The sequence below is a fragment of the Emydura macquarii genome, unplaced genomic scaffold, assembly GCF_026122565.2.
Source record: "Emydura macquarii macquarii isolate MOO-44397 ecotype Brisbane River unplaced genomic scaffold, CSIRO-AGI_Emac_v2 contig_3128, whole genome shotgun sequence".
Lineage (NCBI taxonomy): Eukaryota > Metazoa > Chordata > Testudines > Chelidae > Emydura > Emydura macquarii.
This window is the reverse complement of record NW_027133265.1, coordinates 2,562,393-2,590,196: the sequence shown is the minus strand read 5'-3', so window position 1 is coordinate 2,590,196 and position 27,804 is coordinate 2,562,393. Positions and strand designations below refer to the sequence as shown.

Below are 27,804 nucleotides of genomic sequence, written 5' to 3'. Positions count from 1 at the left end.
CTCAGTCTGTGGCAAGAATAAAAACGTGTTTATTTTAGATCACAGAAATTATTTGGAAAATTTTTGTACATATTTGTTTAATATGGGTGGAAATAAACACATCTGCCTGGTTGGTGTGATGTTAATTTCATGTGGAACTATAGCTGTGACAGGAGTGAAACAACAAATGTGTTTTTATCTTAAAATTAGGAATACAATTGTTAGATAGTCCTTTCACGTGTAGTGTCATATCTAAGACAATCAGAATTAATACATTAGAAGGAAGGAGTAAGTTTGACTCTTTAAAATGTACATACAATATTTTCATGTGCACATATATGGGGCAAAGCAGTATAAAAATACATTTATAAAATTACAAATATTGTTTTTACATGGAATGTTGTGACAGAAATGATTTGGAAAAAAACTACTCCTCCTTTCTAATGCCACTTGGGATGCATCATTTCCTTAGAGAGGCGGTTATATTTAATGGGCTATATGGTGCCATCAGATTTTAAGCAGAACTCCTATTTCATTGGGGAGCGCTGCTAAAAACTGGTGGCAGGCCAAGGCCCAAGTAATCAATATGGAAATAAGAAATTACTTTATTATTTTTGGCAGTGTTATACGTAGAATGGCTGTAAGTATTCCAGTGCTTTACAATAAAATCAAAGCCAACTTTAAGTACATCTTTTGGTGAAAAGAGACACAACTGTAACTCTCCCATGACCTCTAAATAGGATAATATTCACATATTTTGCCATCCCCTAAACCTATAATATAAAATGAAACATACTGTCAAGTCATTGGGTATTCTTTCTCAGGGTGAAACTGCAATACAACGGTGACTGAAAAGTAGTTAAAAACCCATAACATTAATACTTATGACTACAGTGAACATTTCTATAGGGCACTGTCTGGTACATGTTACATTAGGTTCGTCAAAACAGAAGGTACTGAACTTTAGAGGTAAATGTTTCACTTAACAGTAGTCTGAACTATGTGATTTAATTGTAGAGTGACAGTAGCTAAAACATCCATTTACCAGTTGTCTCAAAGAACTATACATTTCCCCGTGCCAGTTGTATTTTTGACAAGGCCCTGCTATACTAACATGGGAGCAAACTTGAGGTAGCGGAAGAGCTCATTTTACTATAGACCTCAATGTCATCTTTGAGAACATATTGATTTTATTCTTCACTGTGAGAACTGTGGGCTGAAACAGTGTGTGCTACTAAGTGTTTATTTTTCCTTAAAAGTTTTATAGTTTTACTAAGTCTGTGCTACAGCTTAATTTAAATGTCTGAAAGGCAGAAAATTGGTGGATTCTTCCTTTAAGCCTTGTGTTGGGCCTGAAATGGTAACACAACACAGCTAAAGGAAAAGTCAAAAAGGATTACAAAAACATTAGTCCTACCCCAAAGTATCTTCAGGGGCAGAGAGTTTAATCAATTCATTCATGCCGCATTTTCCATACCTCCCCATCAATCACATAGAGCTTGTAACTTCTGTTCCTTGATTGCACAGTCTTCAATGCTCAAATGCCGATGATCTTTGTCTTTTGTATGTCGTCAGCACACCACCATCCTTCCAGCATTAGTTTAATAGAAAGGTATGGATGTATATTTGTCTTTCAATCCATTCAGTGAAGTGTGACACGTTGCTATAAACTCCAGGTCCCAAAATTTTGGAAAAGCAGACGGAGCCCCAAGAGGTTAAACCAAACAATGTCCAGCGTCCTGCAGCCTGCTCACAAACTAGAGGTCCTCCACTGTCACCCTGTAATGGGAGAGGAAAAACACAACCCATGGAGGTTATAACCAGTGCCACTAGGGTCTACGCTATATCTGAGTTTCTATTAAAGCTGCTTTTCATCATTAACTTAGCTGTAAAAATTGGTTTCAACTAACCTATACAACAGCATACAAACTGGACTGTTAATATTATGAAACACTGTCAAATAATAAGGGTTGGTTGAGTCGGTATGTCTGTACCAAAAAAAAAAAAGCTATTTAATATTCACACCAATTAAAGAAAAAAATCAGCCTACTAATTAACACAGACTAGTATTTAGAGGCTCCCAATAGCAGATCATAATCCATTTCAAAGTTGCTTATGCCAATAGAAATAAATAAATGGTCAAAAATGTTTGTGTCCATTTCTAAATAGGTATTAGGAAAATTAATGTTGTTACTGCTATCTTAGGACTAAGCTGCAGCGCTTGTTGAAATATCATAGGTTCTTAGACTTTTATTTAGAAAAAAAAAAATTCTGTTTCATGTTTCTACTCAGAAAATAGCCTACCATACAAGAGTCCACAGTTCCAGACTCATAGCCTGCACATAACATCCGGCTGGTGATGGTTTTCATGTCAAAGTAGGACTGGCATTGTTCTAGGGAAATAATACGAACTTCTCCTTCTTGAAGTTTAAAAGGCACTGAAAAAAAATCTGTATTAAACTATGTACTGTAATGTACAGAAATACTTATATATTTATTGCTAGTTGAGATTGCAACATTCTTTTCTACTATGATAGGCTAAACTTAACAATACAGTAGTATGACAATAGAATTAGCTTTAAATGTGTATTTAATATAAGAAGAAAAGATTCCCCGGCCTCCCCCCATCACTTTCTATCCCCAGTACAGAAGCCCATGGAATGCTGGAAGCTTCATGCATTCCTGCAAGTAGGGATTCAAATTTCTCAAGCTCATAGGACAGGGGTATGGGTTAGGAGTGGACCACATTCATTCCAGAGTGGGAATGGGCATTTTATGTTGTGCCTCCAGCTAAATCAGGATTAGAGTTGACTGACTGGGGCAGGAGCCTTTACAAGACATGTTGTTATGAGACTTTTGAGATTGGGAGATGGGAAGTAGTAATTAGGGAACATATCTTCAGGGCTCAAAAACTATGCCCCACAACAAGAGGGTCACCCTCATGCTCGGTATAATAAACACATCAAAGCTGATGGAGTTACTCTAGGGAATTTGATGCGGGGGGTGGCTACACAAAGGCTTAGTTCATGGCAAACGGGTGTGAATCTAGCCTGCACACACTGTCTGCGTGTGCCCTGCTCCTACACACTAAATGTTCCCTGGTGCTCTTTGATCTACTCCTGTGTCAAAGTGGGGTAGGTCACAGTTCACTAGTGTGTGTGTGTGTAGGAGCAGGGTGCACACAGACAGTGCATTAGGGAACTTTTAATGCTTAGCACCATGAGCCACATAGCCACTTAGCGTGGGGGGGGGCTAGACTCACTGTGAGGGTTTCTCTACACAGGCATTTAATTCACTGCAAGCTGGGGTGTATCAGAGAATCAGAGGTGAGCAAGACCTATCAGACTATTCATTCTGTCCCAAAGGGGCCAATGCAAGATTGTTCCCTGCTGTAAATCTTTGCCAAACCTCAAACATGAAGGAAAACTGTTAAACCTACAGTCCAAGTTCTAACCACTATGCAATCAAGATGAACACCTTGGCTTTTGCAGTGCTTAGTAACCTATAACTTTGAAAGAGATGCCATTGACAACATGACCAGATAGGCCAGCAAAAAACTTTTGCTATTTATCAGTGTGAAAGATCATCTTTGTATCATTGGGTCTGCTACTTTATTTATGTGTATGTGGACAGAATAGATTTGTTGTTAGCAAGCAGACTACACCAGTCAGTGGCATTTAATTCATTGTTCTGGACTATAGAACATGACATTTCAGTTGTTATAAAAGGAATGGTATGATGATAGTGTTGCCACATATTTGACATGGCCACCATAGCCTGAATATCAGTCAAAGTTATGTTCATATTCTCCAGAGTTCAGGGCTTACATTCTTCATGTGGTAATGATTACAAAAAAAAAAAAAAAAAAGGAGAAATGTTTCCACATAACAGGTACACTAAGTGGAATTTAGAGCCAAGGCAGCCACAACATTTTCCCTATGCTCCGTCAGTTCATTTTCATATTTATAGTTTATAATGTAAAAGCTAGTGTCATGGCAACCTGGCCCTTACAATTAACAAGAACAACCTTTCTGGGAAGAAAAGAGGGGCCCTGTGACTATGGAAAAGGTGGGATGAATAGGGTCACAAGGTCAGAGCATGCTGCAGAGACTTTTGATACAGAAAAATCTTGGTTACTCAAGCCAAGCCTTGAGCCTGAAGCTTTGCACACAGCTAACATCTGATCATTTGCCACACACTCAATATAGCTTCAAATGAGCTTAATCAAGTAACAGACTAGAGCAAAGATTTTTCAGGCTATTTCCTCAATAGATGCTCCTGGATGCACAACACTCTTGAAAAATCACATCACGTACATAGCAGCTGAAATATGGATTTAGAAGCCTAACTTTAGGCTCCCCTCTTTGACAAGCTAAGCTCTAACCACAACTATAGACTTTTGAGCGTACATATAGGTTATATATGTATGAGTGACCGAATAAGGCACACGTGTATAATTAGAGGTAGACTCAGAGGTTTGCAATTGGAGCCAAGTAGTTGATCAGATTAGTGGAAGGGTAGATTCCTCCAAGAGTCTGGAAAGCATTCATCTTACTTTTGTTGCCCATGTGTCCCCAGCCTGTGATGTAGCAGTAGGTATCTGGCTCAACCAACTGCTCCCTGCTGGGTAAGCAGACTGGCCTTACATAACTTGTCTCATTGATATCTTCATTTAGTTCTACAATGCTGATATCATAGTCAACTACTGCTCTGTTATAGCGTGGATGCAAGATAATGGTCTTCACCAGTCGGGTCTGCATGAAGACTGATGGATGATCCAGATTGTTTATACCAAACACCACTGTCCAGACTGCAGCATTTTCTCTCCTTTGTAAGAGAGGGAAAAAATTGTAAATTTTCATGTTAGTTCTTTTAGACACAGTTGTGTAACTGAGGACTTTTTTGGCATACCTTCCCGCAAAACACTGAGTGCACAAGTGGTACTATATAAATAACAGAAATATTACTTTAAGAGGTTATTCTAAAACTTAAGATCTCAACAACAGCACAGAATAATAATTTGTTTCCTTCAAACTTTCCACCCAAGGAATACAGGGTCACATTCACAAGGGGACGCCAGGAGACAGAACCAGGGGAATGTCAAATTTGTGAATCCCACATACCTTAACTGGATTTGCACATATCCAACCAGTAAAAACTTGGGTACCTACAGCACCTGGTGGATGCCTATGTTGCCCATGTGAATCTAGCCCTCAGCGCTTTAAAAACATTCATGACTTAACTTTGTCCTCACTCTTGTGATGTTAGGAAGTTTCATTGTTCTATTATAGATGGATAAAGTGAAATATAGCAAGATTAACTGATTTGCCCAAGGTCACTGAGGAAGCCTGTGGAAGAGCTGAGACTTGAGCAAGGTCTCCTGATTCCCAGCCCTGTGTTTTAGCTGTAGTACCATCCTTCTCGTGTTAGTTTATGCAAAAGGAAGCACAATAATCATCACTGCTCAGGTTGCAATTAGGTCATGGCAAATTTTAGAAAAAAATTCCTGAATAAAAATACTGGAAAGGCTAAAAGTTACAGAAACATAAGTGAGTGGGCAGGGGAGGGAGGAATCACAAAATCACAAGTGTAAAGTTATACCTAAAATAATCACTTACTTTTCCATTTTTAGTGCAAACAAGAACAGTGCATATGCTGTTTTGAACCACATCAGCACATCACTTAAATCAAATTGCCTTTCCAAATCCCTGAGATGTTTACTTATATTATTTTTAAGTATCTGTATATATTTTAACTTGGAGGAGGCTGGTCCTTCCTGGCTCCTGTAATGTACCAAGTGCCCTCAATTCCTAGTGAAATCAAGAGGCTCAGTAGCATTGGGGCAGGGCTAAGAAATTCACTACTATGGGCTTTTGGCTCTCTCTCCTGCCTTGTCACTAAGTAATTGATTTCTATGTGCTGCTCAAGCAACTCTGAATTTAACTTTGCAGCTCTTAATAGAGAGCTATTGTATTTAACTACTAGCTAGTACCAAAAACAAAAAAGTACCAAAAAAAAAAAAAATCATCTCTCAGATGGGTTTCTTCTATATGAAAATTATGACAGCTGTGTCGCTTATGGCAGCCATAGCAAGAGGCCAACCTTAGCTACTGGGCACCAAGCTGTCAATGTCAGCAGCTTAAGTTTGAAGGTCACATGTCAATTTGACCTTTTGATATAATTGCCTAAGACTACGTTTTCAGGAATTTTTTTTTTTTTTAGATTATAGTCATCAAATGTCCACTGAGGTGCATGAGACCTGCCACGTTAAAACGTGGGCTGTATCAGAGGCTAAGCACATGAAATTTCATGGTCAAAGCTAGTGGGCAGTCACAGGTTCTCTGACTTCACTGCGGTTTTAAAAAAAGTATTTACATAGCTGATTGAATAGTGTTTTGTAAGGTCTGGCTGCCTTTATACAGACCATGTCAGAAAGATTGAAATAATGTAACATGCCATTTCTGACATTTTAGAGTCTATCTTTTTTTGTCCCATGACCAGAGCATGACTTTCTGTCTAATGGCAAACTAAAAGACATATTTATGCCTTATTGTGTCATGTAAGAACGAAGCAAGGAAGGATTTTGAAAATGCACAGCCATGGGCAATGAAACATCACAACATGACTATATTCTCCAACAGAAAAGAAACCTTGTTATTTTAAATTGATCTTGGGCTTTTCATGAGATTTATTGCAAAATAGACTAGACAAAACTATAGGGAATACAATAAGGAAACTCTAGTAATAGCAAAGACATGGACAAGATGCTTTATGAAGTCTCATTGCTACTGTCTATGGGGCTCTAAAAGCATGTTTGCTGTAATGCTTTTTGCTGAGTGGCAGTAACATTTGTATATACATAGTCACTGCATGCTGGCTGACCATCTTTGCCAAAATGCCTCTAGCTAATAAGATAAATAAATCTTTTAAGATCACTAAAAAAACCTCTTTAATCATTTCTTTATTTTTTTTTTTTTTTTTGGTGGTTGGCACAATTTAAAATAATTTACCACAGATCATCTTAATCCACAATACTACATCATAATGTCAAACAGATAAAGAAACAGACTGGGCCCTCCAATTTATGAAAGTATACTTTTAACAATATAAGATCTTTGCATTTATATTTTGGTGCAACTATAGGGCCAAATGAGTGAGTATAACTTAGTTCTTGTAATTTCTCAATGACTCATCCAAACAAGGTATCAATAGAATTTAGAGAACTTTTCATCCCAGCAATTTCAAATGGCTAGCATTTGGGGTCCATTTCGGGACACAGTGTCCTTTTAAAGGAAACATTCTAGATACACACTACTGCAATATAGATCTATCCAGGGACAAATGAACTACTTCAAAAAGTCTATTTTCTTTAGAAAGAAAATTTCTGCAAGCAGCTTCTCTCCTCAATCATCATTAAGGGGTAATGGCTCTCAAGTATCAAGTTCTAAGGTGGTGCAATGTTGTTGCTGTGGGCTTTGGAACTAAGCCCTGCCCTTCAACTCAGCTTACTAGAGAAGTTGTTCCAAAACTATAGGAGTCCAGCAACTGATTAACAGCATTAAGACGAAATTCTGTTGACTATCCCTAACGGGGTTATGTTTGTCTCCCTTTAAAGGAAAAATATCAATTTATTAGAAGTTATGGTCTGGTCTTCTGGGGTGGATTGTATGAGAAGATAAGGGACTAACAGAAAAAAAAATTAGATAAGAAATTTCTCATTGTGGTGCATAGCTTCTTTCCTCATTCATCACCCCTGGGGAATAGCAAACAGTGAATCACTGAAATGGGGGAAGTGGAAGGAGCAGGATAAAGTGGAATTTGAATTCCTGTTACAGTAGAATAATAGGCTTCTGCTTTTCCCGTATAAAAGCACAGCTTTGTAATTTGTTTAAGAACCAATCCAGCAGCAACCTCCTAATAAAGGCTGTCACTATAGCAATATGGAAGACTACTTTGTAAATGAGATGAGTTGAAGCTGGTACTGACCCCTATCAGAGACAAAGTACTGGATGCTATGGTCTGACCCAATATGGGCATTTCTGTATCTGTCTATTTAGCCACACTGCTGCTAGACTGCTAGAGCTGTCAAAGTGAACTAAAAGGATGCATACTCTGAGATTTTGCAAAATTGTGTAGCACAAGGTGTGAGCTTCAGAGAGCTGGATGCTTTCCTTATGTTAAGTGAGGGACCATAAACCCTGGATCATCTTCTCCTCCAAGTATGCATCCCACCCCACCTTGCAAGGCTTGCTTCTGTAGCAAGTATGCACGGGTCTACAAGTGAAAACTAAGTAAGCTGTCAGCAAGTTGCTTGTTCTTGTCTATAAAAGGGCAGTCAGACATGACCCAAGCATGACACCTAATTTTGCATTGCAGCAGATGAGTGTGTCTACAGCCCCAGAAGGAATTTCTAGAGACACACTGTGTGAAATCCCATGCACAGGTTGACACTGATACATAAAATCCATAAACCTAGTCAGTGGCAACAGTTAGCTACAGCTGACTGCTGCTGGGAAACCACTGTTGCAATGATGTCTTGGATCCTTGCAAATCTTTACCATGGTGGTAAAATTTTGACCAGTGCCATGCCTTTTCTCTTACTCTTTTTTTTTTTTTTTTTTGACAGTTTTGTATGTTGGGCTCAAAAAGCTCTTTTTGATTTTGAACTAGTGCGTTGGAATCCTTTCTAGCAGCCAGCAAGTTATGAGTGGGTCTGTTTCTCTTGACAGGAAGTGGGTTGTGAAGTTGTCCATAAATACATATAGATGGGTAACTACTAAAAGCCATTTAAGACATTGGGTGCAGAGGGTAGATCAGAAGACAGAGTCTTGTACACAAATTGTGAGCTGTCAGACCCCCGATGCTCTTTTTGTCTTTTGTCATACTGAGGATTGCTTGTAAAGAAATAAATTATCGAGGTCTCCCTTGGCAGCTTCTGGTCCAGATTATTTCCTGTGCTAGTAGAAATAGTTCCTTCTTGAATATCCTGTTGGTCGTGATTGCTTGCTGGATTTCATAGAGATTGTTGAGGCCTCTCTCAGTGTTCATTTCTCTAAAGGTTCCCCAAATGGCCTCATATGCATAAATTTGGCTGCACAAGATCTCTGTTTAGGATGCGTGATTGCTACTCATGGTGTACCACAGCTTCTTTGTAGCCATGGAGTTAGGAGCCATTGCTCATTTCAAATCACATTAAGATCCAGGAAATATTGCAAAGAAATATTATTTTACACACTGCTGCAGGCATCTGACCAGAATGTGAATCTGAGACCTCTGACATTCAAAGCAAAAATCACACCCCGAGACTGTAGCAAGTAAGAGGCTCATTGAGTTGGCTTTCCTTATTAAGGATAGGGTCTAATGGCCACAGTTGAGGATTTGAAATTTCAGTGTAGTGTCCTCACTCTTATAGTCTATAAGGCATTTTTTTTGGAAGGAAAGCCCTCTTCTGATGCTTTGACGGTCTTTCTGTGGTGGAACTACTGCAACACCAACCATAGCTTCCCAAAATGTATGAAATTTTCATCCATTTTATTAGGGCTGTCAAATTATTTGCAGTTAATGCAAACAATGCAAAACAAATTGACTACATTAAAAAAGTCGTGATTAATCTCAGTTTTAATCACACTGTTAAACAATAATAGAATAACAATTTACATTTATTATAAATATTTTTGGATTTTTCTCTGTTTGCTAATATATTGATTTCAATTACAACACGGAATACAGTGTACAGAGCCCACTTTATATTTTTTATTACAAATATTTGCACTGCAAAAAATATAAAAGAAATAGTATTTTTCAATTCAACTCATAAAAGTACTGTAGTGCAATGTCTTTATCATGAAAGTGCAGCTTACAAATGTAGAATTATTTTTTTAGGGCTGTCAATCGCAGTTAACACAAGCGATTAATGCAAAACAAATTAACACATTTTTAACAAGCATTTGACCCTCTTCGCATACTGTACTTCATCATTGGTGGACACTGGCATAGTTCTACTGTGTTCTCATGATCTAGCATGATTAAATATCAGAAAAAGTTAATGGAGCAAAAGTTCAGGTCTTTTGAATGGGAAGTTTATTTTTTAAAAACTTCTGGATGGTTCTCTGGATAAAAAGATGGTTATCTGTAGCTGTTGGAAGGCTGAGTTCTAATACCTTTGAAGTACTTCAAGCCTGCAGTACCACTAAACATGCTTAAAGCCTCTAGTTCTTGTGCTATAGATAACCCACCGACAGCAAATTAATCCCACCAGCCGTGACAGAGGACACTTACAGAGTTTCAGGATCACTACAAGCCCTTGGCTGAAACAAGTACTTGTATGAGGTGAATTGAATAATACTGTTTCTTTTGTTTATTTTTCCATATAGTATAAAAAAAAATTTAAATAAATAATATTTAAATAAAATTGTAATAATAAAATAAAAATTATAATAAAAATAATATAATGAGCACTATACACCTTGTACTCTGTGTTGTAATTGAAATCAATATATTTTAAAATGTAGGAAAACATCCAAGAATACTTATGATACATTTAAATTTATTATTGTTTAACAGTGTGATTAAAACTGCAATTAATGACAACTCTTTTTAATACCATAATTAATTGCGATTATTTTTTTTATCATTTGACAGCCCTAATTTTTATATAACATTGTAAAATTAACATTTAGTTTTAACCAGAAAGCCCCATTCAGATATTATGATGTTCTTAAAGCAGGAACATACAGGAAACGCTGTATCTAAGTTTGCTTGATGGGGAATATTTTATTATTATTATTAATTAATTAATTCTTTGCAAGCCACGGGCTTCCTGTCCTGTGAAAGTCATGAGTTTTTTGGGTTTTATTAGTTGTTGTAGTTTGTTTGTTTATGGTGGTGTGTGTATGGTGCTTCCTCTGGTTGTTGGGAGGAGGGAGGCAGCACACTATTCTTTTTGGCCTAGGGGCCACTTGACTGAGATGGGGTACTAGAACAAATATCCTGATTGTGGAAATAGCCCACCAGATAGGTGTTCTTTCTAAGGCTAGCTATTGCCAGGCTGGCTATCACCCAAGTAAGTACTTCAGGAGCGACTTTCACTCAGGGCTTTACTCACTAAATCAGGAGTCATTTTGAATATGGGAAGGATTTTTTTTCACTTATCTCGCTGTAATCCCATGATGGTTGAGCTGCATCAGAAATGGAATCCTCCTGTGCCCTTGTTCTGTCACATACTGCCTGAGAGGCACTCCTTATGCTTTAGTATGGAGCCAGTCTATTGGGGGGCAGGGGAAAGGGCAAAGACTCCCGTCCCACCTTTCAGGCCTCCTGAGCCCCTTTCCCTGGCAAAGTAAGGGTTTGCAGGTTGACAATCTGATAGGCACAAATTCTCATTACACTACACCCTAAGGCAGGGCTTACTAGGTGTACCAGGCTTCTCTGCACGCCCAGGCATGGTGCAGGGTGTAGGAGGGGCAGTGAACCTGAGACAAAGAGAGATGTGAGAAAGTCCTGTAGAGGAGAAAAGCCCCAGCAAACACTCCCTCAGGGTGAGATGGCAAAGGAGAAAGGGTTCAAGCCCTGATTTTTTACACCACTTGCTCATTAACAGTGCGAACTGCTGCCTTACAAAAGGGACACTTACTTACCCCTTGGCAAATTCTGAGGGGTTCTCCTCTGTGTGAATGCTCCTGGTAGGCCTTCCCGTGATGGAGTCATGGATTTGGACAGTGGATGAAGCCCTGGCACAAAGCTCTGCGGCCAAGCCATGCCAGAGTTGGCAACCTGTGGCAGCAGGCCATAACTCTCCCTCTGAAGGCCCATGCTCTGGCAGTGCAAGGGTCAGTGGGAGCAAGCCATAGCTCACCTTCTGAGTTCCCTGAAAAGCTGCCTACAGCCCCTCTTGGGTGTGACTCAATACTTGCAGGGCTTCTCTGCTGTTGTGGTTGGGGACAGAGAGAGCCTGTCCAAAAGGTGCTGCAGCAGAGGAACCAGAGGGGTAGAGCCTCACTGTTCCAGCCATTCCTCATGTCAGGAAAAGATAAGAGGAGCTAGAAGCTGAGAGGAAGTTGCCACTGCACAAAAATGAATGCAACTTAGAGTTATAAAACAAAGTGGGATCAGGAGAAACTGCATCACTGCCAGAGGCAGAATTTCTGGTGGCCTTAGTTGATGGGTGGCACTTCGTTCTGGGCTGTGACTGGAAGCTCCAAGACTGTCTCCAAACTCCATAGGTAGGCCGCATCTTCCATTAGCAATGAATGAGTGGAGAAGCTGTGCAGCAGAAATGCACTTGGACTATGGGGAAGCACACTGAGACACATTTAAATTCTCTTTAGAAACCTAATTAACAGGAGTTGGTGCAAGATAGACAGTAAGATGATAAACTTCCATCCACTATTCTGTTTAATCAAAATGATACCGTGATTATCATTAAACTATCACCAATGTGTGGTGCCTGAGGTGCAATCAGTGTTCCCTATGCTTCAACCAGAAAAATCCTTGTGGTATCAAATGTCAGATACCATGGGGTGGCAATTTCTAGTAAGTGCCGACTTTTTAGTAACAACAGCCCTATTGGAGATAGAGAATACTATGCTATAGTTAGAAAAGGCAATAACTTCATTATCTCAGATACCACTGTGGTGAAGTGTGGATTTTTTTCCCCTGGTTAAATAGCAACCACTGTCCAAGTATGGTTGTATCATTTTTATTCTGCCTCTCAGTGATAAGATTTATTAATCTATTGCAGTTATAGGTGACACATTATTAAAATATCACAAATGAAAGGGATAGTTTTTTTTATGAATTTCCTAGGTGAAAGTCAAAGCCTTCATCAATGTTAGGTATCAAAGTAAATATTAAAACTAGTCAGAACCTCAGCTCTGAAGCCATTTAATAGCATTCGTTTTCTCTTTAGTCTCTAAAAAGAGGCCTCCACGATTTGCTGTTTTGACAAGATCACCTGCTGATTTTTTTTTTTTTGATATTTTTATGTGGAAGTTATTTGTCTAAATAGCCATTTGTGTGTCAAAAGTAAAATTATCTCAGCTCTCCTCACCCCTCAAAGCAGTGTGCTACTGTCAAAACCCATTTCTTTGCAATCAAAACACAGCCACATATGTGCCCACTCGGTTCACTCTGCAGAGAGCACTGCCACGGCCACCGTCCTGGGCGACTGGTCCTGCCGCCAAGAATCCTCTTGCTCATGCGAGCTGCAGGGCGACGGCCACAATCTAGTGAGAAATGTATGAGATAGTGTGTTATTCCCTGCCATGATATGCAGTGTGCATAGAATGTTCTCGAAATCTGCTCTGAAAAAATATTGCAAGGGTGTTTCTCTATGGAATAAAATCATAAAACTCATGAAATCACATTGCACTCATGGGAAGAATTTATAAAAACTCAACACACTGCATTTTAATTCCATATACAATGATCCAAATTCATCCTCCTTTCACTTCAATGGACTGACCTCAGGGATTAATTTGACCCATTCAGTTCTTAGGTTCCAAAATAAGACCAAAAAAAGACCCAGCTTAAATTGGAGTTTTGGTTTCTCTGAGGAGTGAAGCTACTTACCTACCCTTGGGCAGGGTGGTTATTTTTTATACCAATGCATTACCTGGCAATCACCAACATGTTGTTGCTACCCTGGACTACTCATCAGAACTGGCACTGGAGTAGCACAGTGGAAAACATTTGTCCAACCCCAGAAGCCCAAGTGTGTGATGTGCATCTATCTGCAGGATATAATACTTACTTTACTCATGGAAATTTCCTATGGAAGATATCCATTTGCTCATTTACAGCTTGCCAGTGAAGGTTTAGACTTTACAAAACATATTTTAGTGCTCTATCCATTCTAGTTTTAAAAATCCACCATTTCCCTTGGAAACTATATCATATTGCTATAAATTTCACTGACAAGAACTTTTCTATCAACCAGCTGGTCACCTACATACCTTTTAAAAATATGTTCATCTGTTTCTTTTAGTTCACCTTTTTAATTCTGGGATTGTAATGTGACTGGCTATTATAAATCTCTTGTTTCATCACTGCCCAATTTAGAGAATTGGCTGACATAGCATCAGTTTCTAGAATCCTTCCCCAGGAGAGGATATCTTATTTTTGCATATATGTGGGAATTTAGTGATGAAGAAATAAATTAGTACAATATTGATCTGTAACTACTAAATTCTTAGCATGTTCCCTCATAACTTCAGGGGGCAAGGACATTTGTGTTGCATTAAAGATTTCTGTATGTACTATGTGTAAGAGGCAAACAACCTTACAGAGTCCTGCAAGATGACTTTTCTGGTAATAGTAAACTTTGATGGTTTCCTGGATCTAGGTCATGCTTTATGATTAATCTTTCTTATGAGGCCAATTCATTTATTCCAAATGTTCTTCAAGAAAGCTTTACTGTTTTGTAGAACCTGACCTCCATCTGAAAAATTGCTGAATTTTCAAACCACTTAAACTTGCACAATCCACTATGCATTTAGATTTAATCTGGAGTTTTCTCCTTTAAGTTTCCCTATCCCCTTGACAGTCACGGCTACAAATGGATCACATCTCTCACCTCAGGAGCTTATTTACTGTGTGCTAGCAAAAGATGTTTCCAACAGCAACAAAAGTTAATCTAATTAAAACATGGCTATTGACAAGATCTGAGCAAACCAGGAATTCATCCTTTGGTTCTGGCTCCACTTACAGTATAATTTTTGGCCCAGAAATTATATCACTAACTGTTTGCACTGATATCATCATCTTTCCAATGTCTTGTAACTATATCATCACACCAACTATGGGCAAAGCCCACGCCCTTTGAAATTAATTGCAAGACTCCAAATTAATTTAGCAAGGGCAGGAGCTGGCCCTAGTCCACTACAACGGGCATTTTACTCATCAAAAGGGGAAAAAAGTTGATAACACAGTGGCACAAAAATTTAATGGAAAACTAAAAGGTGAACACAAGTAAATCAGATTTCAAAGAGAAATACACATTAAGGATTTGTTTTTGAGAACATATATTTCAATATATCAAAGACACATTCTTAAGAGTCCAAATAAAATGCTCTTCATATGTTGTTCCAGAAATTATATGCTTTTCTCTTACCTTTTTTGGTACAGAGAAGGGACACTTTGCTTCTGCTTTGACATGACTGCCTAAGTGTTGAAGCAATAACATTATGAAAAACATATTATTGACAATTTGCATATCATATTATACCTGCCCAATATAAGAGCAATTGGATCACTTTTTTCAACACAACAAAATCAATCCAAACAATACAATGAAACACAGACAGCGTTACAGTGGGGCACCAGAAATTACTCTGGCTTCCAGTTTGTTTCTGAAGGCAATTAAAAGTGTTAGTTAGATCTATAAAATCCTTTATGAATTGGGTGCTGCATAGCTTAGAGATTACCTCTTTCTTTGTGCATTTACCCAACATTTGAGATGTGTAATCTGACAATCCCTAAATTCAGACGTCTGAAGTCAAAGAAATCTCCATGAAGTTCTCTCTTGGTTCTTCCAGGTAGGTGAAAGACTTTTGCTGACACTTATTTGGTGGAAAATGGCTTTTAGATTAAACAGAGTTTTTTGCCCAAAAAATTGTTGGTCTTTTGATGAAAACCCAGAAAGTTTCCAAAGAAAATGTTGAGGTGAATGAAGAGTTCACATTTTTGTTTAAAGTTTTTGGGAGAGGAAGAGGGAATCATTTCCCTACCAGCTATAAAGTTATTCATGTGTATGACTCTGCAGGATCAGGGCTAAATTACTGTTATCCATGTTTTTAAGTATTTTTTCTCTGTCTCTTGAGAGACTGATGAGCACAAAATACTAGTGAGGAAAAAAATATAACGAGAGGCTTTCTTAGATTTCAGTGACAATGCCACTTAAAATCTGGACAATTTACCAACCAAAACCATATTAAAACATTTAATCAATTTTGTGTTTCTAGTTTATTTCAACCCAGATCATTTTCAGCCCAGCAGAGATATGAGGAATGTGGAGACACACATGAAAATTAAAGAAAAATGAAATATAGGTCAGGCTGCAGGAAAAATCCTTTTACTGAAAGAATGATAAATGTGTCCAATGTTCTAAAACAGAGGCACTACTACACACTGTTATAACATTGCACTGTATTACTAGATAGAGCAAAAAAAGAATGATATTAAGAAAATACACTAACTTATTTATATAGTGTTTTTCATCCAGAAGGATCACAAAATATTTTACAAATTTACTGTCACTTGCTGGTTTGAACTAGTGTAAATGGTGGATTCTCTGTAACTTCAAGTCTTTAAATTAACATTTCAGGACTTCAGTAACTCAGTCAGAGGAACAGGTGGGTGAAGATCTATGGCCTGCGATATGCAGAAGGTCAGACTAGATGATCATGATGGTCCCTTTTGGCCTTAAAGTCTGAGACTATCTTAAACTTATACAGAAACTGTATAGAGTAAAATACCGTATATCAGTGGTTTTCAACCTGTGGTCCATGGACCCTGGGGTTCCACAGACTATGCCTAAGATTTCCAAAGGGATCCACACCTCCATTCAAAATTTTTGAGGGGTCCGCAAATGGAAAAAGATGGAAAACCCTGCCATAAACCATGCACATCAATATTACACAACTGTGTAGGACAAAATGAGAAATACCACTGTGTCTATTTGAAAAATTAAGAATTTTTTTAACATAAACAGAATGTAATTATTCAAGTGGGAATTTGGCTAGGCTCCTAGAATTAACACTTCTGGTGAAAAATGCCATGGGCCCTATTCAGGCCACCAGTGGTCAGGATTTGGAACTAAGTTCTATGTATCAGCGGTCAGATGGAAGAGATCTAGCTGACCCTGATGGATGAATACAGGAATAAATCCAGCTCTGAGGTAAACTGGAACAACTCCAGTGACATGAATGGAGTTGCACCAACTTACACCAAACACTGAATTTGGACCATAATGGACCATAATACTTAAATATTTCAATGGTTTCTTAATTGTGGTTACTACTTTCTAGCTCGCTAGCAAATGTGACCGATAACTCAAACTTGAGAATGGGAAATGTGGGGAGAAGGGTGGCTATTGTACCCAGAATCCTACAATTCTACAATGTATGTAGTTCTGTTGATAAATATCCCCCATGGAAAACATGCAAACACTTATTTAAATAGGAGGAGACATTATTATTACTCAAATGTGACTGGCCATACATTTCCACAATCATCATTCCTTTCTGTGCTGTTTGGACCAAATTCTCAGCTGACTTACAACTCTGTTGAAATTAATGGGGTAGCCTGGAGTGTGTTGTGTAAGAATTGGTGTAAAAATGTATCCCTCTTTTGTCTGAAAACAGATTACAAATTCCTATTCTCAGAGACACATGGCCAGTTTCAGTAACGTAATTGTGTTCTCCTTACATGTGTGGAACGCTTAGGAAAGTTCCCAAAGCAGTTCTGTGTATGTAAGGAGTGCAGAATATCAGAGATTAGTCATACACCTGAGAATAGATTTTTCCCCCTGAATGTCGTCTCATGCTCAAATAGCCAGACTCCTCAAAGAGCCAAATACAGCTTAATGTGTATAAAGCTTGCACTCTGCTTTCATCATTTCAAAGCTTCTTTTTCCATAAATATTGAAACATTCATTAATTTTTGCCAAAGTTCTTGTCAGTCCAGTAAACTGGTGTTTGGATTTTACAATTGCTTCTCTGTAAATGCTATTTAATATTAAGCTTGCAAGAGGTCTAGAAGAGAGAATGGAATTATTCACTAAATAATATATTTCCCTTTTGGGTTACACAAGCTATGTTCCTTAATTATTCCTGATACCTGACCAACCAAAGAAAGACACTTCTTAGAGGAAGAAATAAGCACGTGTATTCAGTTTCATATCCTAGTTTGTCCCTTTGAGTGTATATAGTTCTTACCCTACTCTCAACATAGTATACACCCACACAAACAAGGTTAGCATCCAAAACTCATGCCCCCTTACTAATTTCTCTTTTATTCTTAACTTTAAGGACAATAAAACATAAGCCTTATTCTAAGCTTCCTTCTGAGCTGGCAGTTTCTAAGGTTTTTTCCTCCACATGACCTCATCTCATCTTCTTGTCTTCAGGCTCGACAAACCCTTATACTCTGAGTTTGATACTATTGAGACCCATCTGGTCTGGTTGCAAGGATGAGTCAGCAGAAAAGCCTTAATCTTCATGCAGGATCTTAGAAACTGACACATTGTCGCAGTCCCCTACTAAGATTCTTGAATTAAGAATGGAAAATTTGTTCTTACCTGTTAATTTCATTTCTATAATGGTCCCATCCATAAATCCCTTACTATGGGGGCTTTCTCTTCTCCAGCCTGCATTGGAGGCAATACAAAAGCTTTGGAAAGTAGCTCACAGGCTATGTTCCATCCCTATCTATCTGAGCCCTTTCACAATGATAAAGCATACTAAATGCTACTGAGATTCTTGGTATCAACTTTAAGAAACTAACAAGATGTGAGAGAGATACTCCCTTTCCCTTTGATCAACATCCTGAGATCTTTGTTCTTGGAATTTACTCTAGACATGAGCAGTTGGAAAGGATTAGGCTCTTGGACAGGGGCTGTAACGAGAAAGGAAGAGAGACAGGTAAGAACAAATGTTCTGTTCTCAGGCATTGTCCTGTCTGCCAGTCTTCACTATGGGGAACTTTTCTATAAGTAGGTGAACAAATGAACTGGAAATGAGTGGGAAAGAATGCCAATACACTATGGAACTAGTCACAAAGGATGAACAGAGGAAACTAAAAGGACTACCTCATTCAGTATTCTTCGGTTGAAAGAAGACATTACTAGCTTTTATGGTTCAAATTATTCCTGTCACAACCTAGTAAAAATTTGCACACTTGAGCAGGTGATTGCAAATCTCTTCATATGAAGCCCTGGAGCCTTTTTTCCAGGAAATAGATACTTCTCTGGTTGAACGTGCTGTGAATTTGAGTCAGTGGAATAAAAGGAGGCTGCTGTCTACACTGAGTCTATGCCTAGCATGGCTCCTTTTCCTTCTGTTCTTCCTCAGCAGTAGCATCGGATGTGCGCAGAGAGGATTTTTGTGCAGAAGAGAAGTGGTATAAGCCAGAGCACATAGCAGATATAGTGTGCAGCCTGAACCTGGGATGGCAACAGCTGAGCTTACTGGGCCTACTGAGAGCTGTCTGAAGGAGGTTGGGGAGGAGATATAGACAGGGCACAGAAAGAAACTGCAGCTCTTCAGAAAAGAAATATTTGTGTGGATGAGAATATAGTCTTACTCACTACAATAGGGAGAGAGAGACAGGAAAGTTGTCTAACTAGGAAGAGACCTGGAGCATGACTGTATGCTTCTATGGAGGTGAAGAATCATGGAAGGAGTGGGACAATCTCTGAACAACTCCCAAATATCAAGTACTGCCTTTGCTGCTCGCTAGAGAAGAGGAAGCCTCCTACTATAAGAACAGCTTGAGTGGACTGTGCCTGATAAGCAATGTGGTTAAAACACCATTTATTTTGTTTCAAATTACATTTGCATTCACAACTGCTTAATCCTTACTTAGTATTCCAGGAGTCTGGGTAGGGAAACCACAGAAGTGCTAACCAATGTTACAGCAGTGCTTTCCCCAAACATGTAATTGTTGACTAATAAATCAAATGACTGTGGCATCCAAACACAAAATAAGTTTGCAAACTAAGGCCCCACTCCTGCAAAGACTTATGCAAGTGCAGTGTGCGTAGTCTCATTTAAGTGCTTGCATAAGACATTGCAGAATTAGGATATGAGGGTCAAGATTCAGTAAATTGCTGAATTCCTCCTGTGAGGTGCTGAGCAATCTCAACAACAAGCCTTGTTTTTACATTGCTATCCCCTCCTCCCCCCCAACTTCCCGTGCCGCCATAACATCTCTACCAGTCCAAGTGAGGGCTATTTTAAAAGCAATGAATAAATGAGCTCTAAAACTAGTATGCCACAGAATTCTTATGGAAAACTGGATATGCGACCTTATTAATTTCTTTACACTTAATTAGTAGTTCAACTTGATAATGATACTGTGATTAAAGCTTATTATAATAGTTACAGTCTACAAAATTATGATCAACCAGAAAATGAGGTTCAGCTAGGAGGACCCAAAATGAGAGAAGTTGTAAAAGACATTAGCATCATTGTGGAATTTACGCATCATACATGCATATGTTTATATGAACACAAACAAAGGTACCTTTCTACACTTGGAACACAAAACTAACTAATGGAAGTACCATTCTTCATTGCTATATCTCCATCCACAGCTCTGAATCACATATGGAGCACACACTAGCTGTTCCTTACCCTTTCACTAGAAGAGCAGGTAATGAAGATGCATTTTTATTCTTCCAATCAGAGTGCAGATTCAGCCACTTTTGATGATGTAGTTGCTCATTTTCTTGTACAATTCCCGTTGCAGATGGCTCCCTGAAATGTATAAAAATGGTACATGGATCTTCAAGTATCTTTGACTCTGACTGTTGATACATTACAGCTATGGGTGGGAAAGATGCTTTAGTACCTCCCCTTTATGCCAAAGACAGGCAACTGAATGATACTCCAGATCTGCAGATGGTTGTGGTACAGGTTTTGGCCATAGTCTGACCTACTCATATTTTATTGTTATTCATGAAAAATGTTTTAACAAGTGGGGGTGGGAAATGGAAATGGCAAAAGATCTCTGGTGGCAGAAAATGTAAGCACATATTTCACATCTGCTTTTTCATTACTGTTACATTTTGGTCATAATGCTCGTAATCTGAACCAAGCTTTTTCTCTCCATAGATTTCTTTTCCAAACCATTTTCATTTACCCATGAAATGACCCACTATGTGTCTGTTTAGCTCATATTGCTGCTGCAAGATAGCATCAGAAGTGATGATCAGAGTATGGTTTGATTTTATTCATACTGATCAACAGAACCACTCAGACAGAGGAAAATTTCAGAACATATCAAAACAGAGTCTCTTAAATGAAAGTAGCAGATAATCAGATTTGGCATACTGGTAAAATCAATTTTCCTTTTTTTGTTTTCTGATAAGTAAGACCTCCATCTCTCTTTGAAGCTCCCCATTGTAAAGTTATTCATACAAAGAACAGCCCTCAAGCACTTACTTGGTCCTAGGTTCATCAATTGCTTGATCAAAAAAAATATATACATTTTTCTCCTGAATTAATTTCTACAAGATGCCATTTAAAAACAACAAAAACATTTTTTTAAACCACGTACGTGTCTGTGACACTTTGTACCTGAAAATAGCACCCTGGAACCTCCACATTCACCACTCTCATATGTTCATGTTTTGTTCAAAGTATGCCTTGTGAGGTATCATTTAAGAAGTCTTGATTTGTTGAACATTAATAGCCTGTTGAATTGTATGTACTATCATTGTATGTGAAGTTATGAAGTATTGCCACATGTGTTGCTGAAATATGTTGTGAGGTTGGGAAATGCCCACAGGCAGCATTTCAGTAGGGACAAAGGAGCAATCATCACTGGCCAGACAGGCTTTAATGGCTCATCAAGAGGAATACATTATCCCAGAAGCTTCTCAGAGAAAGCACATATGCAATGGGGCAACCTAACCCACGTCACAGCAAGGACTTTCTCATAGTTGGAAGAAAGTATAAGAGAGGCAGTGACATCATCACCTGCCCCCTCTTTCATACCCCCACATATCAACACCTGGAAAATCGTCTGGAAGACAAAGATTTTGAACTCAGGAGATTTGGTCCAAGGCTGGAAGGGAGTCTAGTCTGTGTATTGAGGAACTGTAAGCTGCTATACTATCTGTTAGTGTATCAGACTGTTGGATTCAAATCTTGCTTAGTCTGTTAAAGTTAGAATTTGGACTGTGTTTCTATTTCTTAGGAAACCAACTTTGATCTCTATGCTTGCTACTTATAATAATTAAAAAATCTATCTTTCTGTAGTTAATAAATCTGTTTTATATTTTACCTAAAAGTGTGTGTTTTTGGTTGAAGTGCTTGGGGCATCTCAGCTCAGGTTAACAAGGATTGTTGCACATCCACTACCCTTTTGTTGGAGTGGTGAACTTATTGATGAGCTTACACTGTCCAAGGGAACCTTGAGCAATGTAAGATGGTATATTTCTGGGGTGCAAGACTCGGGGCTGGGGTAATTGGCTAGTGCATCTCTCCATATGATTCAGGAACGGCTCAGAGAGTATTCATGCAATTTAGCTGGGTGTGAGGCTCCAAATGCTGATGGCTAAGTGATCATAGTGCCTGGAGGTTTGCTGCTTGTCACTGACATAGCATTTTGAGAGACAGCCCAGGCTGGAGAGTTAAGGAGGCACAGTGGTCCCACAGTTCCAGGTTGTATCCCAGGGATCCCATCACAGTGTTAGACAGGTTCAATTTAAGGGAACATCGGATCTTTCTATCCCAAATTCAAATGCCTTTTAATAAAGAAATTAGCAGATTTTCAAATTAAACACAAGAACAGGCAGCTTCTTCGTGGATTTAGATTTCAAAAGATGTGCATTTGTACATTAAAATGAAAGCTGTGTAAAAGTAGTGATCATTTGTTACATTTCATCATTTCATTTCAGGAGATTTTTGCACTCTTGAAATATTGCTCTTCTGCCAAGGATTAGGCAAAGTTGGCTATTTTCATCTTACAAGCCTGCAAAAATACACGTCTGAATATTTGCTCTTGTGCTGTGAATTTGGTTGTGGGTTCCATCTGTAGCTCTACCGCATTAACTAACTAACAAAATACCAGATCCTGAAGTCCAGCCAAACTGTACAGGATACAACTGAGGTGTGCTAAAGTTCATCTTTCTGTTCCTCTGATCCTGAACTCCATCTGTGCTTGAGTGGTTCCCAAGCATAAATTAGAGCAGAAAGGGTCTGCCATTTATGCTAGCAGTGATCATCTCAAAGAGGCTGAAAAAGCAGGGAGGTACTGTGAGGGCATAGGGAAGCTTTAGTCATTCTCCATTTCCTCTGCTCACATCTCTTTCTCCAGTAGCAGAAAAACAAAGCTGTGTTTAGAGCTAGGTAACATTGAAGCCCATTGGGACCGCACAGCTCCATAGTGATCAGTATGATAGATACCCCAGGGCCAAAAATTTTGCCCCTCCCAAAAAGGGGACAGAGAGCAGAAATTAAGGATATATATAAGAAAGAAAGAAAGAGAACTGAATATTCATGTGGAAGACACAAACAAAGGAAAAATGTGTAGAGGGGACTAGCTCCAGACATTATAAACTTTTAGATTGACAGACTTTAATAAATAAATGTTACATCATCTCACAAAGGTAAGTTTTTGTTTGTTTAAAGAAGTCAAATACATTTTGGAAAATTCATGTGAGGTGCCTAAAGCAGCTTTCTGTCTGGAGTTAAAGCAATACAATGGACTACAACTCAAAATCTTTCAAAGCTGGTGAAACTAGAGATGAAAACCCACCCAACTGTGACTTTACTAAGGTGGCTGGCAAGAGTCCAGGGAAAATAACTGGGAAGGAAAATTAAAACTCTGTTACTGTATTACTATTGTTATTTAAGTGCTGATGACCTTCCTAGGAATGATGGTCCTGCTTCAGCAACGTGCTCAAGCTGGTGCTTAACTTTAAGCATGTACATAAGTTCTATTGACTTCAGTGTCACTACATACCCATCAGTTAGACATTGAAAAGAAAAAACACAAGCACAGTGGAAGTTATGGCTAAAGAGAAATGGTTCTGTACATATTATTAAGGGCCCAGTTGTGCCTTCCTCATGCATCCAAAACTCCCATTAAAATTAGTGGAAGAGCTGGGTGCATAAAAAATGCAGGATCTGCACTAAGAAGCACACAGGGACAGTGAAGATGAATGATGAACAATGATTGTATTTGAGAAAAGTTCTGAACTTGCCTGAGTAATGGCTATAAGAAAACACGATGGATTCTCAGATTCTGCTAAGAAGCCTTTAAGCTTTCAACTTATGCAGCTCTCAAATTTAATTTGTTCCCTAATCAAGATTTTTTTAAAATGACAATATAAAGCCATGATGACTCATTAAAGGCACAGAAAAATCCGGTTTTCCTTTACAGGCCAAACTTGCAGGAATGACATTTTCAAGATTCTAAAAAACTGTTACACATGAAAAGTTTTTTAAAAGTGTAAAGAACAGTTGACAATATTCCTTTAAACTGAAGTTAGACAAAAGTCATGAGTAGGTTTGGAAGATACAGATATTCAGGTTACTGCACAATGAATGAACCATAAACAAACTGACTCATCGTTTAATTGTGATTTTAAGCATTTTACAGTTTCTAAAGCTTGATCTTTTCCCCCAGGAAATGTGTTATTATTTAGGCCTTTCCTGGAAAACTAATTTGCTTTTCAGACCCATCCATTTGATCTACTACAGAAGTTTCCGTTATGCCCAAGACAAACTCTCCTACTCAGAAGATTATACAGTCCCTGAGCTTGACAGCTAAGGAATCCTTTATGGGAGAAGATAGTGGTAACACTTAGTCTACTTTAAAATAAATCAATTATCTAATGTTAAAAAAATCAAATTCCTTCTCGTTCTTTTAAAATTAGAGGTGTGGGAAATATATATATCTATATAAAATGTATTAGTAGTAGTAGGGAATTTGGGGTTTTCTAACTGATATTGTCTATAGGAAGGATAATCCTTGTTAACCTGTAAAAATATAAAAATAAAAGTGGACATCAGTTACAGCATTTGACAGTCTGAGTCCAAGTTGTCAAGTCTGCTAAACAAAACAAATAGCTAGAGAAACCTGGAAGCCTACATCTGTCTAACAGGCAACTGAAAATAGGTTGGAATGGTTCCACTAAATGATATTTTCAGACTTACACCTCTTCAGTCCAGCTGTTATCTGTTATGCTAATAACTCTGCCTGTGCATCCACTGAATAAGTTGCTGTTTTGGTATGTTTGAATTGCTATATGAAGGAAAGTGAATATCTCATAAATGAAGGCTCTTCTGCAGCAAACAGCTTCTCTCCTCCTATGTCTGCTTATGGTAAATGGACACAGCTGTCTTCTTCTATTAATTTCCAGTATTTTTTCATTTCCCCTTCCATCTCTCCCAAAAAAATGCACAAAACCATTTTGTCTAACATTTTGGATCTGTCTTCTTTGTATGAAGAATGCATCATGAGCAATTTATCCATTACTTAATAATTTTGTAGAATGGGTTTTTATCCATTATGTGGCTGTCACCAAATATGTAAATTATAAAATACATAATTCAGAAAAATGCATTTTTAAATATGAACACCATCCTGCCAGTTGATGGATGCAAGCTTATATTACTCCAGATATTGTATGATCTTAATAAGATAAACAAATAGACTATAGCTGAACTGTGCTTTGTATTTAATAAAAAAGTCATTCCAGATTATAGTGTATAATAATATATCCACTCACCACCATTAAAAGGACACCATCAATTTGAATGCTCTGAAAGTGACTAAGCCCCTCATTCCACCTGTAAGGACACCTCATTCCACAAAGCATGTGCATAATTTTACTCATGAAATCAGTGGGACTACTCACAAATGTAAAGTTAGACACATGCTGAACTGCTTTGTGTGATCAGAGCCCTTTAAAATAGTATACCCTGTTTATTAGAGTTGGTTTTTTTTAAGAGTTCTTTTTAAAAATATTTTTATCTGGATGTTTCTCTTTCTTGCTGATGTTTATAAGGTTTTTTCAGATAGAAAGAAACAGGTTATATAAGGAAAGCAGCAAAACTGACTACATACATATGCACAAAGGTTAAGATCATCAGTACCCCTGTGGTCCTTTTTCACGAGGTAAGAAGGCCACAACACCATAAAGGGGCCCTAAAAGATCAAATTCCAGTTGGAGTAAAATTCCCACTGTGTAGACAATGCAGAATGTGAGGCTGTTTTCCGAGGACCTTCTGGTAAACCCCAGCATAGTGGACAGGGCCAAAGACACAGTTTGGAGCAGAAGCAACAGCATGACTGAGGTGGGGCATTCGGTGGAGTTTGTGGTCAGTCATATACTTAGACAGGCCCCTGTATTATGATCAGCAGTGAAAGATGAAATGGGATTTAGTCTCCTAAGTAACTAACACCCATATCCTCAAAGGCATATCAATGGGAATTAAGTGCCTAAATAACTTTGAAGATCTGGGCCTCAGTTACTTTTGAAACTAGGCATGTATAACACAAGAAAGCCAAGAAATTCTGTGTTAAGGTTACACTTAAATAGCAGTACATCAAAGAGTACTATGAAACTTTTAGTGCATGGTAATAGGGTGTACATGGCCAGTTAGTGCATGGAAAGCTAGCTCACTGTACATTCATACCCTGGTTTGCCCTTATACTTCTGAATCTAGCACTGGGTGTGTGTTCTATTATGGAGTACCACAGCAATCTGTTACCTACTTATTCAATAAAGAAATGAGATAAAGTGCACTTATTGTCAGAAAAGTGACAGATTCTTACTTAAAATAACTGCTTCTGCTTTGAATTCAAAGTCATATCTGCATACTTTAGTGACAAAAATAAGTTTTTAATTACTCTTTGTGCTTGTTAGAAATACAGAACCAATACACCTCAGAGAGAGTAAGCTGGAGGCTATTGGACTTGCACTTCAACAGAATTAACTAAGTTCAAATACAGAATTATTGTAACAGGGTGCTCTGCCCTTTTAAGAGCCTGGGATCCTGGGGCTAGACAGCCCTGTTTGGAGGCACAGCCCCTTTAAAAACATGTTTGGGCCTAGTTGTGGGGATTATCGAACCCAGCTGGGAAGGAGTCAGCTGATTCCTAGAAAGGGCTGTGTAGAAGAGTGGACTCACCCCAAAAGCACCTTCTGATGACTGGGCATAGTGTAGCAGGCTCTCTCCTCTCTAGAACTGCTGTCCTGCAATGGTCTCTTGCTTCCCATAACTTGACCCTCCAGCTGAGTCTAAATCATTCAGTGCCACCTCTTTTTGTGTGGCAACAAAGTCCAACTAACAAGAGTCCAAATGTCCTTGCAAAAAGGTCTTCAGCCTCAACTCCAAGCCCCATGATCCTCATAGCCTCATGGCTCAGGACTTTCTAGTGTCCTTATTCCCTTATATAAAGGGGCTTCACACCATCATCTCCAGTAACCAGGCCTTTCCACCCTTCTGGGTTCCAGCCTAAGGACTCTGTAGTGAGCAGGCAAAGTCTGTCTGTTCAAAACCACCCCCACGACCTTCCTGGGATTCTTCAAACTGCAGCCTTTTACCAGTCCTTCTCACAATAACCTCTCTAGATTCATCCTTCTCTCAGGGCCAGGGCCAGGGCTCATAGGAATGTCTCCTGAAATTCCCTCAATAAATCTCAAACCACAATTGAAATCCATGCAAGCTGCATGAAAACTTTTTATAGACACCATAACAGAGGTTCAATTTAAATGTATACCCCAAATTAAAAAACATAGTAAAAGGACCAAAAAAGTGCCACTGTGGCTAAACAAAAAGTAAAAGAAGCAGTTAGAAGCAAAAAGGCATCCTTTAAAAAGTGGAAGTTAAATCCTTGAGGAAAAACAAAAGGAGCATAAACTCTGGCAAGTGAAGTGTAAAAATATAATTAGGCAAGCTAGAAAAAAATTTGAAGAACAGCTACCCAAAGACTCAAAAAGTAACAGCAAAAATGTAAAGTATATCAGAAGCAGGAAGCCTGATAAAAAACCAATGTGGCCACTGGACAATTGAGATGCTAAAGAAGCACTCAAGGAAGATAAGGCTATTGCAGAAAAACTAAATGAATCTTTGCATTAGTTTTCCTGGC

General features: G+C 38.5%; 1 protein-coding gene across 2 annotated transcripts in view; it reads right to left on the bottom strand.

Moving 5' to 3' along the window:
* Nucleotides 1-13: 13 nt before the first annotated feature.
* CORIN (corin, serine peptidase) overlaps nt 14-27,804 on the bottom strand; it is a 268,435-nt gene continuing 240,644 nt past the window's right edge. For both annotated transcript variants that reach the window (XM_067531205.1, XM_067531206.1), the window contains exons 17-22: nt 20,331-20,453; nt 15,089-15,138; nt 13,028-13,202; nt 4,535-4,806; nt 2,284-2,417; nt 14-1,758 (exon numbers count right to left, since the gene is read on the bottom strand). In XM_067531205.1, the coding sequence (XP_067387306.1) occupies nt 1,576-1,758; nt 2,284-2,417; nt 4,535-4,806; nt 13,028-13,202; nt 15,089-15,138; nt 20,331-20,453 (937 nt within the window). In that variant the 3' untranslated portion in view covers nt 14-1,575. The remainder of the gene's footprint in view (nt 1,759-2,283; nt 2,418-4,534; nt 4,807-13,027; nt 13,203-15,088; nt 15,139-20,330; nt 20,454-27,804) is intronic.